At 42.0% G+C, this 15,751-nt stretch overlaps 1 protein-coding gene across 1 annotated transcript in view; it reads right to left on the reverse strand.

Moving 5' to 3' along the window:
• Positions 1 to 15,751, reverse strand: part of LOC109879218 (MAM domain-containing glycosylphosphatidylinositol anchor protein 2) — a 425,402-nt gene that overhangs the window by 112,132 nt on the left and 297,519 nt on the right. The window contains exon 13 of the mRNA XM_031800190.1: positions 1,677 to 1,697. Within this exon, the coding sequence (XP_031656050.1) occupies positions 1,677 to 1,697 (21 nt within the window). The remainder of the gene's footprint in view (positions 1 to 1,676; positions 1,698 to 15,751) is intronic.

A 15,751-nucleotide genomic window follows, 5' to 3' on the forward strand; every position in this document is an offset into this window, starting at 1 on the left:
TCGTAAGATTTCGAGCTGGTCATTTGTTATGCTAACAAGCTAGCAAGAAGTTGCATAGCAACAGCATCAATTTTCGGTAGACTGAAAGAATACACTTGGTTTACAGTATACTAAAATTAACAAATAGTATATAGTATGTAGTGTATATACTCATTATGTAGTATACAGTATGTTAGTATGGGTATTCGAACACAGCTCTTTGCAGACATTCTACAAGTGTCTGGAACTCTACTGGAGGGGTATTTTGTGGATGGTGGTGAAAAACGCTGTCTCAGGAGCCGCTCCAGAATCTCCCATAAGTTTTCAATTGGGTTGAGATCTGGTGACTGAGACATGCGCACACACACACACACACACACACACACACACACACACTTGATTTCCCCTTATGAATGATGTATTAACTCCCACAAAAATGTCCATTAATTATAAATTAAGATTCTACATCTGTAGGCCCTGTAGGTCTCTATCGACGGTTCTCTTAAAGAGATATGGTTGTCAAACTGTAATATAAAATAATATAATACGAAAACAACACGATATAACCAGGAGACATTTAGAAACAGAAGTGTCCTCAAAGAGTTGGTAAAAAGCAGCATTTAGATTCAGGACGTGGGGCCGTGTGATAAATATTCATTGATTTATTAAAAGGTAGCTGGAAGCAGTTTGAAGTGGCGACCTTGGTGGAGGCAGGAACTAGAGGCTTTACACAGGTAGTGGAGAAGCAGGCGCGGAAAGGAGGGGAGGAGGAGAGGGGGGAGAGAGAGAGATGAGAGAGAGAGAGGCGCACACACACACACACACACACACTCACAGAGGAGAGTGGCCCAGCTAAGACAGCCAGAGACAGAGAGAGGGGCCTCAGCTCTTGACTCCTCTCCCCTCCAGTGTTCAGATTTGCAGATCTAAATGGGGGTCTGGCCCCCAGCATCTCTCTGCTAATGTCAATCCACTGTGAGCTAAACTACATGGACCTGAGCCTTAGTGGAGATGGACAGGGGATTGGGAGGGGAGGAGTGGAGTGGAGTGGAGTGTAGGAGGACATAGAGGAGTAGGAGATGGAAAAGTGGAAGGAGGAGGAGGAGGAGTAGGAGGAAGGGGGGGTTGTAGGAGAGTAGTGAAGAGGTGTGCAGATTAGATCTATTGTTTAGATAAGATTGGCTGCCATCTATAATCTATAGGGGGTTTGCTAATGATGCTGGTAATAAATGATTATATTTGTATGTGCTAACTGCTAACCCAACACAATTACACAATACGCTTTAGCAAGCGAGTGTTTGTGAAGTAGGGAGATGTTAATGTGGAGGTTTTCCGTAAGTTACATGGGACCTGATTAATGTGAGAACGTTGGAGAGAACACATAGAATGCATTAATGAGCACTATGCACACACACACACACACACACACACACACACACACACACACACACACACACACACACACACACACACACACACACACACACACACACACACACACACACACACACACACACACACACACACACACACACACAGATATCCCCCATCCCCCAGTTATAAAGTATATTACAGGAAAACTACTCAGCAGGATTCTGGCAGGGCTGCTCAGCTCTGCCTAGTTAAGGGTGGGAATGTCCTCATCATACTCTGAGACATGCTAAGTGATGTGAGAAACAAAACAAACAGTTACTTACTCAGGTGAGGGTTGACGGGAGCTGAAAATCAAAAGCGAGGTAGTCATTAGTAAACAATACAATAGTCTTCCATCATTTAAACAGCAGTTTGCTTACTCATATAGAAGGGTTTGGGTGTTGCCCTTGAGGTGTGCGGAGTAATGGGACATAATGTCACAGAACGTCAAAAGGTACCGTTACACCCAAAACAGCACACAAACAGTGTGTAACGCAACCTTCTAACCTGACATTTGTAATGATTGAACATTAGCAGCTGGTAAACTTTGAATTGTGTTTCCTGGTGGCCATCATCTCAACTTCTAATGACACATTCTCACAGAGTACAATTATAGAGTTTAATTGGAAATGGAAATGTTTAATCAACTTTTAAATGGCATAACTGATAGAGAAATCATCTCCAGTGCAGCAGAGACAATCATTATCAGAGTAAAGATAGGAATGGATCCAAGAACAAATGAGACATTTGAAATAAAAGAGGATACAAATCTGTCCACACGGATGAGTGCACACACGCACACACACACACACACACACACACACACACACACACACACACACACACACACACACACACACACACTTCCCCCTCTGTGCTATCTATTGTGTGAGACTGGGACTACTAAGAACAGCCCGACTGTTAATAATCTTAGATAAAACAGATGATCACTATATTCCGTTAATTTGCCTTACTGATGTCCGTACCAAAGGCAAATTCCACTCACAAGCACCTTACGTAAACGTTGAGGCATGTGAGACACAATGTTTCATCTCACTAATTTGTAGGAATAGCCTTTGTTGGTTGTGTTTTGACAAGGGCCAGGGCCCTCATTTGTGTGTACATACAAAATATACCCCAAAATTGGCTTGCACCAGTTTTCATGCAAAAGTTGGCGTTTATAATTTTTTTACTTGATGTGAGAATGTGCTTACGTCACGGCAAACTTTAGACCATGCGCACACCCATCTGCTAGTGGATGAAATATTGTATTGCTAGTAGGGCTGTTAGGTGACCGTATTTGTAACGGTTTTCTTCTTCCTCTGACGAGGAGTATGAAATATCGGACCAATAGGCAGCGTGGTAAGTGTTCATCATATTTATTACACTGAAAACAGAAAACAAACGAACAAGAGAATAAATGAAAACCGAAACAGTCCCATATGGTGAAAACACTGAAACGGAAAATAATCACCCACAACTCAAAATGGGAAAACAGGCTACCTAAGTATGGCTCTCAATCAGAGACAACGATAGACAGCTGCCTCTGATTGAGAACCATACCAGGCCAAACACATAGAAAAAGAAAACCTAGACCTACAACATCACACCCTGACCAAACTAAAAATAGAAACATACAAAGCAATCTACAGACAATATTTCCGCCACACTGGCGGTCACGAGTCATGACCGCATTCTAATTCCAAGTGACCATTTAGTCCCGGTAACTATGCTTCTCCAAGCTTTGATGCTGCTGATGGTCATTAGTAGCCTACCAAACTTGCTAATTCCCTGGTACTCAGCGCTCTATTGTCCCTCTGTCACACCCTGACCATAGTTTGCTTTGTATGTTTCTATGTTTTGGTTGGTCAGGGTGTGATCTGAGTGGGCATTCTATGTTGGATGTCTTGTTTGTCTATTTCTATGTCTGGCCTGATATGGTTCTCAATCAGAGGCAGGTGTTAGTCATTGTCTCTGATTGGGAACCATATTTAGGTAGCCTGGGTTTCACTGTGTGTTTGTGGGTGATTGTTCCTGTCTTTGTGTTTGCACCAGATGGGACTGTTTTAGGTTTTCTCAAGTTTGTTGTTTTTGTTAGTTATCTCATGTGTAGTGTCTTTATAACTTAAAGAACATGAATAACCACCACGCTGCATTTTGGTCCGCCTCTACTTCACCTAAAGAAAGCCGTTACACCCTCTAATCACTCTGACATCAATGCAAATTAATTTGAAAATCAAATCAAACTTTTCAAGGGTACCCATGAACTCATGTTGCGCACATTTTTTCCCACTGCCCCTGTTCCGAGACATGTGCATGATAATAGTCCATTATAAATCAAAAAACCAATTTCGCACATATAATAAATAATATGTAAAGACAAGATTAAATCAAGAAGAGTCTGATGGGTGACAATATTAGCCTATCACTTGTGAATTATTATAATGATGCCCAGCTTGCGTGCACTAAGGCAAGAAACAGAGCATTACTTTTTTTGGCGACTTTTTCAAATCATAGTCGCATATCTCCTTAGACTAGCCCACAGGCCTATATGTTTTGATATGGTTTGTATCACAACTAAAGTGGCCAAATAACTTCTTAAAATGCTGCAAATTAATCAGCTTTACAACCGGTGTAGAGCCTAACTGGTATACATAGGCAGCGCTTGAGTTCCAAGTTTGAGGAAGATCATTTTCACCATAAAAAAACATTACATTCATAATCGCATTCGCGGTTAATTATGAGTATGGTGTTTTCCCGCTAATTCACAGCATTTTGGAACATTCACGCATATAGCCTACTGTCGTGTGCGCATTGCTGTGCTTATAATGTGAAGAAATAGCCTAATGGTATATCAACATTTTAAGCTAAACATTCTGATCTGTTTATCATTCGCAATGCTTTTAAGATATTTTGTGATGCTCACAGTTGTATTAATTTGGGATCTATCGCAAAACACAACTGTCCCAGAGTATGTTTGGAGTATTCCTTTTTTAACACAGAAGGACAAGTTGAGCAATACAATAGGTTAACTTTTATACTATGTGGGATAGTAGATTGACAGAGGCCAGTCCTTTTGCTGTTTGTTTGGCCTACTCATCTTGTTGGCTGACGAAAGGTAAATGTGGACAGTTCTTCCAACATTTTTTATATGCGCCTCGGAATTCGATAGGAAGGATGCGCGCAGTTGCATCCACGATGTGTCCGTCTTCATTTGTAGCATACTCCAGAGCTAAGGTTTGAGAAGTGCCCAATCACTGACAAGCATTGGCTAATAAGAATTGAGATATCTGAGAAAGCCACGTGAGTGAGAGGCGCTTCGGAGCACGCAGCTGGGAGAAGGGAATTATAATGATTATATTCAGCCCAAGGGCACAATGCCCACTGTCTGCAAAAGGCATGGATTTCCTTATATATTACGTATTACGGCCACACAAGGGTGATGCTGCTGGGAAGTTCAAGGCATTATCAAGTGCTTGTCAAATTGTGAATGAGAGACTGATGAAGTGTGTGCAGCCTGCGCAAAAAAACAAAGTAGAGCTCATGCCTTTCATGCAACTTTAAAAAAAAATCATAATTATTTTTTTATTTTTTTTATTTCTCCTTTGTTTAACCAGGTAGGCAAGTTGAGAACAAGTTCTCATTTACAATTGTGACCTGGCCAAGATAAAGCAAAGCAGTTCGACACATACAACGACACAGAGTTACACATGGAGTAAAACAAACATACAGTCAATAATACAGTATAAACAAGTCTATATACGATGTGAGCAAATAAGGTGAGATAAGGGAGGTAAAGGCAAAAAAGGCCATGGTTGGCAAAGTAAATACAATATAGCAAGTAAAACACTGGAATGGTATATTTGCAATGGAAGAATGTGCAAAGTAGAAATAAAAATAATGGGGTGCAAAGGAGCAAAATAAATAAATAAATAAAATACAGTAGGGAAAGAGGTAGTTGTTTGGGCTAAATTATAGGTGGGCTATGTACAGGTGCAGTAATCTATGAGCTTCTCTGACAGTTGGTGCTTAAAGCTAGTGAGGGAGATAATTGTTTCCAGTTTCAGAGATTTTTGTAGTTCGTTCCAGTCATTGGCAGCAGAGAACTGGAAGGAGAGACAGCCAAAGAAAGAATTGGTTTTGGGGGTGACTAGAGAGATATACCTGCTGGAGCGTGTGCTACAGGTGGGAGATGCTATTTTGTAAATGACATCGCCAAAGTCGAGGATTGGTAGGATGGTCAGTTTTACAAGGGTATGTTTGGCAGCATGAGTGAAGGATGCTTTGTTGCGAAATAGGAAGCCAATTCTAGATTTAACTTTGGATTGAAGATGTTTGATATGGGTCTGGAAGGAGAGTTTACAGTCTAACCAGACACCTAAGTATTTGTAGTTGTCCACGTATTCTAAGTCAGAGCCGTCCAGAGTAGTGATGTTGGACAGGCGGGTAGGTGCAGGTAGCGATCGGTTGAAGAGCATGCATTTAGTTTTACTTGTATTTAAGAGCAATTGGAGGCCACAGAAGGAGAGTTGTATGGCATTGAAGCTTGCCTGGAGGGTTGTTAACACAGTGTCCAAAGAAGGGCCAGAAGTATACAGAATGGTGTCGTCTGCGTAGAGGTGGATCAGAGACTCACCAGCAGCAAGAGCGACCTCATTGATGTATACAGAGAAGAGAGTCGGTCCAAGAATTGAACCCTGTGGCACCCCCATAGAGACTGACAGAGGTCCGGACAGCAGACCCTCCGATTTGACACAGTGAACTCTATCAGAGAAGTAGTTGGTGAACCAGGCGAGGCAATCATTTGAGAAACCAAGGCTGTCGAGTCTGCCGATGAGGATGTGGTGATTGACAGAGTCGAAAGCCTTGGCCAGATCAATGAATACGGCTGCACAGTAATGTTGAATTAGAGTTGCATCATGCAGCTTTAGAATGTATTAAAAATCAAAACATACAGCCTAACATTTTAATCACAACTAAAGTTGCATTAATAACTCTAAATGCATATAGGAGGACCTGTTTCCCGTTAAATGCTCAACACAGAATAGCCACTTCCTCAGAAATTGTATGGAGAAAATATTTACTTTCTATTTTATTAAATTGTATTCTTCACATTATCAAATGAAATAAAATAATGACACGGAATTCTACGCAAATATTGTCTGCTAAATTAACTAGTGTAGCCCACAGCCATATGACATAGCCAGATCAGGGCCTAACATAAGGACAACTCATAGTACGCCATTCTGTTCTTCTGAAATCCATATATTTTTTTTATATCATATTTCTTTAGACCTATCTAAAATAAATAATGTATTTATTGTGATGGTGTAGGCTACATTAAATTGATTTATTAGACTTTTTAAAATGTAGATGTCCCAAAGGTCTGCACCAGTGGCTTGTAGGCTATGCATGGAAGCCAGGAGATGCTAAATGTATTTATGTTAATTAACGGTCAATTACCGTTAATTTGCTTGACAATAACCGGCTGTCAAAATGTAAAGCCCACCACAGCCCTAATTGCAAGCTGGCAAGCAGGTATTTTGTGCAAATGGGGGCTATGATGAAAAGCTTATTCCTAAAAAACTATGGAATCTCCTAAAATAATTTGACATTTCATAACAATATATTCCTCACCTTTTCTGGCCATGATGGGTTCATATTCCCAAAGGAGCCATACAACAAATGACCATGTGAATCTCTAATTTAATTGGACCTAGAAGCCCAGTATATAGATTTTAACAGCTGATCTTTCACATTGAAGTTGGCCGATGTATCAAGTTTCAAGTTTTTATTGTCATGTGCACAATTACAGTGAAATGCCTTTGTTGCTTGCTCTTTCCCAACAATGCAGTGATGAATATCAGTAGTACTATAACAAATACATTAAAACATCTAACTACTGTAAGTATTGTAATTGCATCTTTTTTTTGTAGCCCTACAATTCTTCAGAATTCACAGCCAGTCCATAATATTTAGGTTGGGGGGAAAAGCCGATATAAAACTTTGTTAAATTCAAACATTTTGTAGACAGGTCCACGACAATTGATAAATGATATCAGGCAACCCACCGGTCTTTCAGGAGTGTGTCGTTTTGGTTTCTGCGCTGATGGTGGCCTGTAATGAGTTCTTTGTAGAGAGCCTAAATGAATGAGTTGGGAAACAGTCTGACCTTACCTTTCTACTGATTATTAAAACAAACGTATGCTTGCATTTGATTTTAATAACTATAATTATAATATTCTAGAGCTACACTGGTGACCTGTCTACCATATCACTACAGGTACATAAACATGAGAAGAATACTATAATATTCTAGAGCAACACTGGTGACCTGTCTACCATATCACTACAGGTACATAAACATGAGAAGAATACTATAATATTCTAGAGCTACACTGGTGACCTGTCTACCATATCACTACAGGTACATAAACATGAGAAGAATACTATAATATTCTAGAGCTACACTGGTGACATTCCACTAAAAGATGGCTGTGCCAGTTACAGAAATAGAATTCACAGAACAGGATCCAGTAGATTGTCCCTTTTATTAAAATACCTGTCAGGGTCATTGTGCATTCTACCTGCCACTCATCTGCCTGGCTTCATCAACATTCTTCATTGATAATTTTACGATGGTTTAGCTAGGTGGCTAACACAGAAAGGTCAAGGGTAAAAAAACACTGTTTTTTCCCCTTGACCTTTCTGTGTTAGCCACCTAGCTATTTGACTGCATGTGTATGGAGGTGTTTTCCCCTCAATTTAAGCCAGTTAGCCCCGCAGCTCCTTTTTTTGTGGAGTAAATACAATTTAAGCTGTCAGGAAGATGTATGGGCTTTTTAATGTTAGATTCCTGTCCCCGTGAATAGATGTGCAACTTCAGCTTAACCACAGAACTGTGTTACAGCTACCGGCAATGATTTATGGAACGCAGCAACTCATGGAAGGAATAGATTTTAATCCACTCGATTAAATTTGATTTGAAATATTAACAAATCATTCCCAAAACGAAAACATTGGTTAAGAACTGAAGGGCCAGCCAGGTCTCCTATACACTGAGGCAAACTGAAATAGAGGCGATTCATGGAGATAAAAGAAAAGAGAGCCATTTTTCAGACTTATTGTTGTGAGGTGGTCCTTTAGCTATAAACACAGCTGTTTCTCAATCCATGACAAGAAAAGGAAGGAGGAGGACAGGAAATAAGAGACAGTGGAAAGAGGAGAGGAAGGAAGAGGAAAGGAGAGAAGAAGAGAAGAGAAGAGGAGATGAAAGGAAGATAAGAGAGCAGAGGAGAGAAAAAGAAAAGATAGGAGAGGAATTGGGAGAGGAGAGGAGAGAACGAAAGCAAGAAGGACATTTCTGTCCTTTATGGAAAGTTTCACACATCATCTTGCAAGTGTCTAATGGATATTACTCTTCTTCTATATACTCTTTGTTGTAGTCCAAGGGTTGTTTGACCAAGGCCCTCTTTACAGTGGTTTGTTATGAAGTTATACTGTGACTGAGCATGGCTGTAGCAAGACAAGACACTTCTGCAACTTCCCCTCATGATGAAGGACAAGAGCCCTGAACCTACGCTGCCTATAGGCTACTTCTTATACAGTACACACTCAATTTACTCTTTCTACAGATAGAGGAGACACTGCAGTAACCGAATAAGCCTCTTTTGTTAATAATACTGCTGTTGGCTAAATCAGAGTCACAAAGTGATTATTGGTAGACTTAAACAAATCTACTTTGAAACTAAAGTATACACATCACACACATGGTTATGGTCTTAAAACAAAGAAGACACCTGAGACGTCATAAAGTTTAAATGTATTACATTTTGAATTTTCATCCCAATATTACACTTTCTATACATCACAGAAGACTGAAATATAACAAAACCGTTTGACATAAACACCAGATGATTATTAATTATGGAATTAGGATTTTATTTTTAATAATATTCCACCCTTCAGGCCACTAGAGGGCGACTTGGTTAATTGACTGCAGGACAGGACTAAACAGTCCACCCAGAGACATGAAAACAATATTTTGTGCTGCAACTGCCAGGGTCACCACAATATTTGGACAGCCCCTTTCTAAAGGAACCACTTCTAGGTGAGTCACTGTGGGTGTGTCTGTTTGCCCTAACAGGTGCTGCCGGCCAATAGCAGAAGCTTGAAGTCTTTGTGTATTGAGAAATCCAACAGTCAACCATGATGCATTTCCTATAACGAGGACAAACACAAATCAATTGTAACGGTACAATAACTGTTGCAGCCTTGTAGCAGTCCCTCATTCAAACACATTGACTTGAGAGGTTGAATAGTTTAAAGCATACAGCAGGGTTCGCCAACTGGCGGCCCGCAGGTCCCCCCCCCCCCAACAAGTTTTCTGAGCAAAGTAACAATAATAATAAAATAAATGTAATGTCATTGTTGGACATAAAGCATTGTAAAAACATCAGGAAATCAGTTACAAGTGATTTTAATTCACGATATTTGTTCCTAAGTATTCCGACACATAATAATATAAGATAATAACAATATTGGTCAATTTGCAGTCTACAAATGATTTGTTATTATGTTACGGCGCCCCGACCATCTGCTCAAGAACGAAATCAGCTCACGGCTGAATCTAGTTGATGATCCCTGGCATACTGTGTGCCTACAGTTTGGAGTAAAAGATTAAGGAGATGTTGCTATAGGCTCTTTTATATTTCCAAGCATATCGATGAGACTGAATCCCATGTCCAAACAGTGTAGTTCCACAGTGCAGCATAGAAATAAAAGGCTCCACAGAGGGGAATCAACCATTCTGGTTTAGAGAATAGTTTTATGCTTTAGCCGCGGGCCTGGAAACAGATGCTGCTGATTTTTCTGACAGTTCTATTCTTTTATTCTCTAGTGAGCACTCCCAAGCCGAATCTCTCTCCTCCCTTCTTCTCTTTGCTCTCCCAATTTCTCCCTTTCTCTCTCCTGTTTCCCCTCCTCTATCGCTCTCTCCTCTGATTCTCCCTCTTTACACATTTCTCTCTCTCTACCATTTTTTGAGGCCTTGCTTATGAAAATATTTCATTTGACTGATATTTTACCTGCAGCCTCTGAGTCACACAGCCTTAGTCTAAATGAATGTGTCAGTCATATCTTCCCCCCTCTACCCTCTACCCGACACACCCACCCACACCCACTTCATGCCAGGCAGTGCCATTACAAATATATTTTCATTTCTACTTTGTGTAGTAATTGTGTTTTACGACCAGAGACAATAGACCGAACTTGACAGTAAGTATTGTCACAGCATGCTTAAACATTATTTGGTCTGATTGTCCAGGTGCAGTAGCAGTTACTGAACAACAAGTTATGACTGGCCCATCAAAGACATTGTGTTCACTATAGCGTACAGACATTTGAGGTGCCTACTGAATATGTTATAGACTGGAAATTGCGTCATACTGTGTCAATAGGTGCCTACTGAATATGTTATAGACTGGAAATTGCGTCATACTGTGTCAACTGTGGGCGCTAAAGAGCTCCCAGGCAAGCTGTGAAGACTTAAAACGATCCTCCATTTCTCCATTGTTCCCACACAAATGGTTCAATTAACGAAAGAGGATGAGAGATAAAGTAATTGTAACAGTTAGGACTAGGCTAGAGTATATGAGTGCACTCTCTGCTTGTACGCTTGTAGGTACACTTCTAAGTAATGCCTTCTTCAAACGTGAACTTTACAGAGTCAGTAGACACTTTATTCAACCTCAATTCTCTTGAACACTATTATATACTCCAAAGCATCTGCCAGGGTGACTAGATGTGTCTGACAGGGAGACTAGATGTTTACTAGATGTGTCTGCTAGGGAGACTAGATGTTTACTAGATGTGTCTGCCAGGGAGACTAGGTCTCTACTGGTTGTGTCTGCCAGGGAGACTAGGTCTCTACTAGATGTGTCTGCCAGGGAGACTAGGTTTCTACTAGACGTGTCTGCTAGGGAGACTAGATGTTTACTAGATGTGTCTGCCAGGGAGACTAGGTCTCTACTGGATGTGTCTGCCAGGAAGACTAGGTTTCTACTAGATGTGTCTGCCAGGGAGACTAGGTCTCTACTAGATGTGTCTGCTAGGGAGACTAGGTTTCTACTAGATGTGTCTGCCAGGGAGACTAGGTTTCTACTAGATGTGTCTGCCAGGTAGACTAGATGTTTACTAGATTTGTCTGCCAGGGAGACTAGGTTTCTACTAGATGTGTCTGCCAGGGAGCCTAGATGTTTACTAGATTTGTCTGCCAGGGTGACTAGGTCTCTACTGGATGTGTCTGCCAGGGAGACTAGGTTTCTACTAGATGGGTTTGCCAGTTCATCTTGTTTCAAATCCACCATGTTGACTGTGATACGGAGAGCTCATTATCAGCCACACACACACTAGGGTCCGGCTAACACACACACACACACACACACACACACACACACACACACACACACACACACACACACACACACACACACACACACACACACACACACACACACACACACACACACACACACACACACACACTTCATCTTGGCAGGCTTCCATGTCCACTGGTCCGCTACTGTATTACAAAGCAAAGCGTTTAATGGCAAGGCTCAAGGTGCCGATAGGCCAGAACAACCCGACCGTTCATAAACCCCACAACCTACAATCCCTGGCCACCGCTTGCTCTCCAAGATTCATATCAATCACGTTTAAAGGGTCTGGTCTTGGTGAGGGGCCATCTCTTAAAGACTGTGATGGCGTGTTCACGGCTCAAGCCTGCCAACCGGAATAATCACTGTGAATTCCAGAAACACTGCTTGAATCTTGAGGACGGAAATAACTTTGGGATCACATCCCTGTGTCCTTCATTTGAAATGTTTTCTCTTTCTCTCTCTCTTTTCTTCTGTGTTTTTCTCTCTCATTCTATCTGTGTATACATTACAGGCTATTACGGTGCTTCAATTTCCAGCAAGTCTCCAGCATCGAGAGAGGCAAGGAAAAGAGAGGAGAGAAGAGGACAGAAGAGGAAAAGAGAAGAGAGAAGAGTACAGAAAAGGAAAAGAGAGGAGAGAAGAGGGCAGAAAAGGAAAAGAGAAGAGAGAAGAGGACAGAAAATGAAAAGAGAAGTGAAGAGAGGAGAGGAGAGAAGAGGAAATAAGAGAAGCGAGGAGAGGAGAGGACAGAAGAGGAAAAGAGAGGAGAAAAGAGAAGTGAGTAGAGGAAAGAGGACAGAAGATGAAAAGAGAAGAGATGAGAAAAGAAGTGAGGAGAGGAGAGGAGAGGACCGAAGAGGAAAAGAGAGGAGAGGACAGGAGAAGAGAAGAGAGGAGAAAAGAGAAGAGGAGTGAACAGAAGAGGAAAAGAGAAGAGGAGAGAAAAAGAGGAGGAGAAAAGGAGAGGAGAGAAGAGGACAAGAGGAAAGAGAAGAGAGGAGAGAAGAGGACAGAAGAGAAGAGAGAAGAGAAGAGGATAGAAGAGGACAAGAGGAAAGAGAAGAGAGGAGAGAAGAGGACAGAAGAGGAGAAAAGAGGAGAGAAAAGGACAGAAGAGAAGAGAGGAGAGAAGAGGATAGAAGAGGACAAGAGGAAAGAGAAGAAGGTAGAGTAGAGGACAGAAGAGGAGAGAAGAGGAGAAATTAAAAAGACAGCAAAGTAAGAGGAAGAGAAGAGAAAACAAATTGGTGACTATACTCCCATCACTCTGAGCTTCTGAATGGATGAGCTTAACAGCAGCATTGTAAACTGCAGGGCATGCCTCAGCCCAGTCTCTGAACGCAGTGACACAGGCAGGAGAGGACTGAATCACACAACTAGCTTACCAGTGACCCCCTCACCTGTGCTAGAGGAATATAGACAGGTCACACAGCAGTGCTGAACATACTCACAGTCAGATTTAGTGAGGGTTTGATCATGCCAGCGAGACAGAATGCTCACACACTTTTGGCTGGTATTCTGTCCAGGTACTGCAGTTTCTGCCAGGGCAGACATGATATTTAATTATTTCAGGACAAAAGGATCGTGTAATAGAGAGTCTTTGCTACACTGTCAATGTGTGTGGGACAGGTAGGGGGCCACCTACACATTAAGTCTGTTTTAGAGGGGCTGTTGGGAAGCAAAGACTGAATTTGGATCAGCAAACAGCTGCTGACTTTGTCACAACAGTAGAATCCCAGAGTGTGTCTGTGGGAGATTGGTGACACAGCCATTCTTCATACCACAGCCAGCTTGGGACACTAAGCAGTTTTCACTAACAAACTCAGCAAACCTGCTATCCTATGCTGTTCGCCTGCAAAGGAGGAATTGCTCATCCTGCCATTCTGTCAGACCTAAAAAGCTGTGTAAGCCTACATCATCATCATCATCACAGAACCCAATGATGAGATAACTTAATCTTGGTCTACAGGAAATTGATCTAATGTTGCTCCATAGTCATTACGTTACTTTCCTGCAAACTCAAAAACACTATGAAACATATGGGCTAATTATATTTCCTATCAACTAGTGAACCTCAGGTGGTATAATAACACTGTAATTAACACTAACATAATGACATATCTTTTTTAATCAGATTCTTGTGCATGTCTCCTCGCTGATGACATGATGTGATGCACTAGGGCAGGGATCATTAACTAGATTCAGCCGCGGGCAAATTTGTTCTTGAGCGCATGGTCGGGAGTCCAGAACATAATTACACCTCATTTGTAGATTGCAAATTGACTGCAAGAAGCCCGAACAGATATAATTTTACTAAAACATAATCATTTGAAACCTCCCTTACAATGGTATATGATCAAATGTCTCTATTATGTGTGAGAATACTTGGGAACAGATTTCCTAAATTAAAATCACTTGGCGCTGATTCCCTGATTCCCTGATGGTTTAACAGTCTTTTATGTCCAACAATGACAATTCAACCCCATATAATATATATTATTATTTTTTGCTCTGAAAACCTGTGGTTGGGGGGCCTCCCGAGTGGAGCAACGGTCTAAGGCACTGCATTGCAGTGCTTGAGGCGTCAAAACAGACCCTGGTTTGATCCCGGGCTGTGTCGCAGCCGGCCGCGACGGTGAGACCCATGAGGCGGCGCACAATTGGCCCAGAGTCATCTGGATTAGGGGAGGGTTTGGCCGACCAGGATGGCCTTGCCCCATCGCGCTCTAGCGACCCCTTGTGGCGGGCCGGGTGCATGCACACTGACACGGTTGCCAGTTGTACGGTGTTTCCTCCAACACATTGGTGCGGCTGGCTTCTGGGTTAAGTGGGAAGTGTGTCAAGAAGCAGTGCGGCTTGGCAGGGTTGTGTTTCGGAGGACGCATGGCTCTCAACCTTTGCCTCTCCCGAGTCCGTACAGGAGTTGCAGCAATGGGACAAGACTGTAACTACTAATTTGATATCACAAAATTGGGGAGAAAAAAAGGGGGGAAAAGGAAACTTGGGGGGGGGGCAAATAAAACCACCTGTGGGCCAAATTCGGCCAGCGTGCCACCAGTTGGGGAACCCTGCACTAGGTACATCATATGTCATTACATCACTCAGTTTCTATATTTATTCATTTGGAGAATGCTATACAGTATGAGAGTGATAATGACAGTAGAATGGTAATTACAACTATTTTTCCGATGCTAGTCTCACAGTCACGTGAGACATCCCTAGCATACAGACTATCCACTGGTTTGGTAGCATGTGGGCGTGTAGTAGTGGGAGCTGGTGCCGTCCCTGGCCCATTTCCAGGTCTACACTACTGTAATTAGCAATTAGTATAGTCACATGCACACGCATGTACGCACACAGACAGACACATACATACACACACACTCACACACACACACCAGGGAAAGGAGCTGCTCAGAGCTGCAGAAGCAGCCTCTCACAGCTCTAATGAGCCGCAGTAAAACTGAATAATTCAAAACTGCAGAAGTCGGGCAGCAGCTCATCTCAGGGTGCAGCACGCAGGCAGGCACACGGTGTGTCTGACAGCTAACGGCACAGTCAGTGTCAGAGTGCTTCTCAATCACAGGTCCTATAGCCTAGCTTAGCTAAAAGTTATACTGGCAGATGTTATGATGCTTTGTGTCTTATGCTCTCTGGGTTAGCATGATAGCCAAGCTAGCTCCGGTATCTCACTGTCAATAATGGGTTTGCTGTGGGTTAGCTAGCATAGCCAAGCTAGCTCCTGAAAAAGGCTACATGATTTCACTCTAATGATGATTTGAAAAACGTCGCTTGAAAGGCATGAGCTCTGCTTTGTTATGTTGTGCAGACTGTACACACTTTGTCAGTCTCTCATTCACAATTTAAGAAGTACTTGATAATGCCTCAAATTTCCTGGCGGCATCATCTTTGTGTGGCCA

This window comes from Oncorhynchus kisutch, linkage group LG21 (assembly GCF_002021735.2).
Source record: "Oncorhynchus kisutch isolate 150728-3 linkage group LG21, Okis_V2, whole genome shotgun sequence".
Lineage (NCBI taxonomy): Eukaryota > Metazoa > Chordata > Actinopteri > Salmoniformes > Salmonidae > Oncorhynchus > Oncorhynchus kisutch.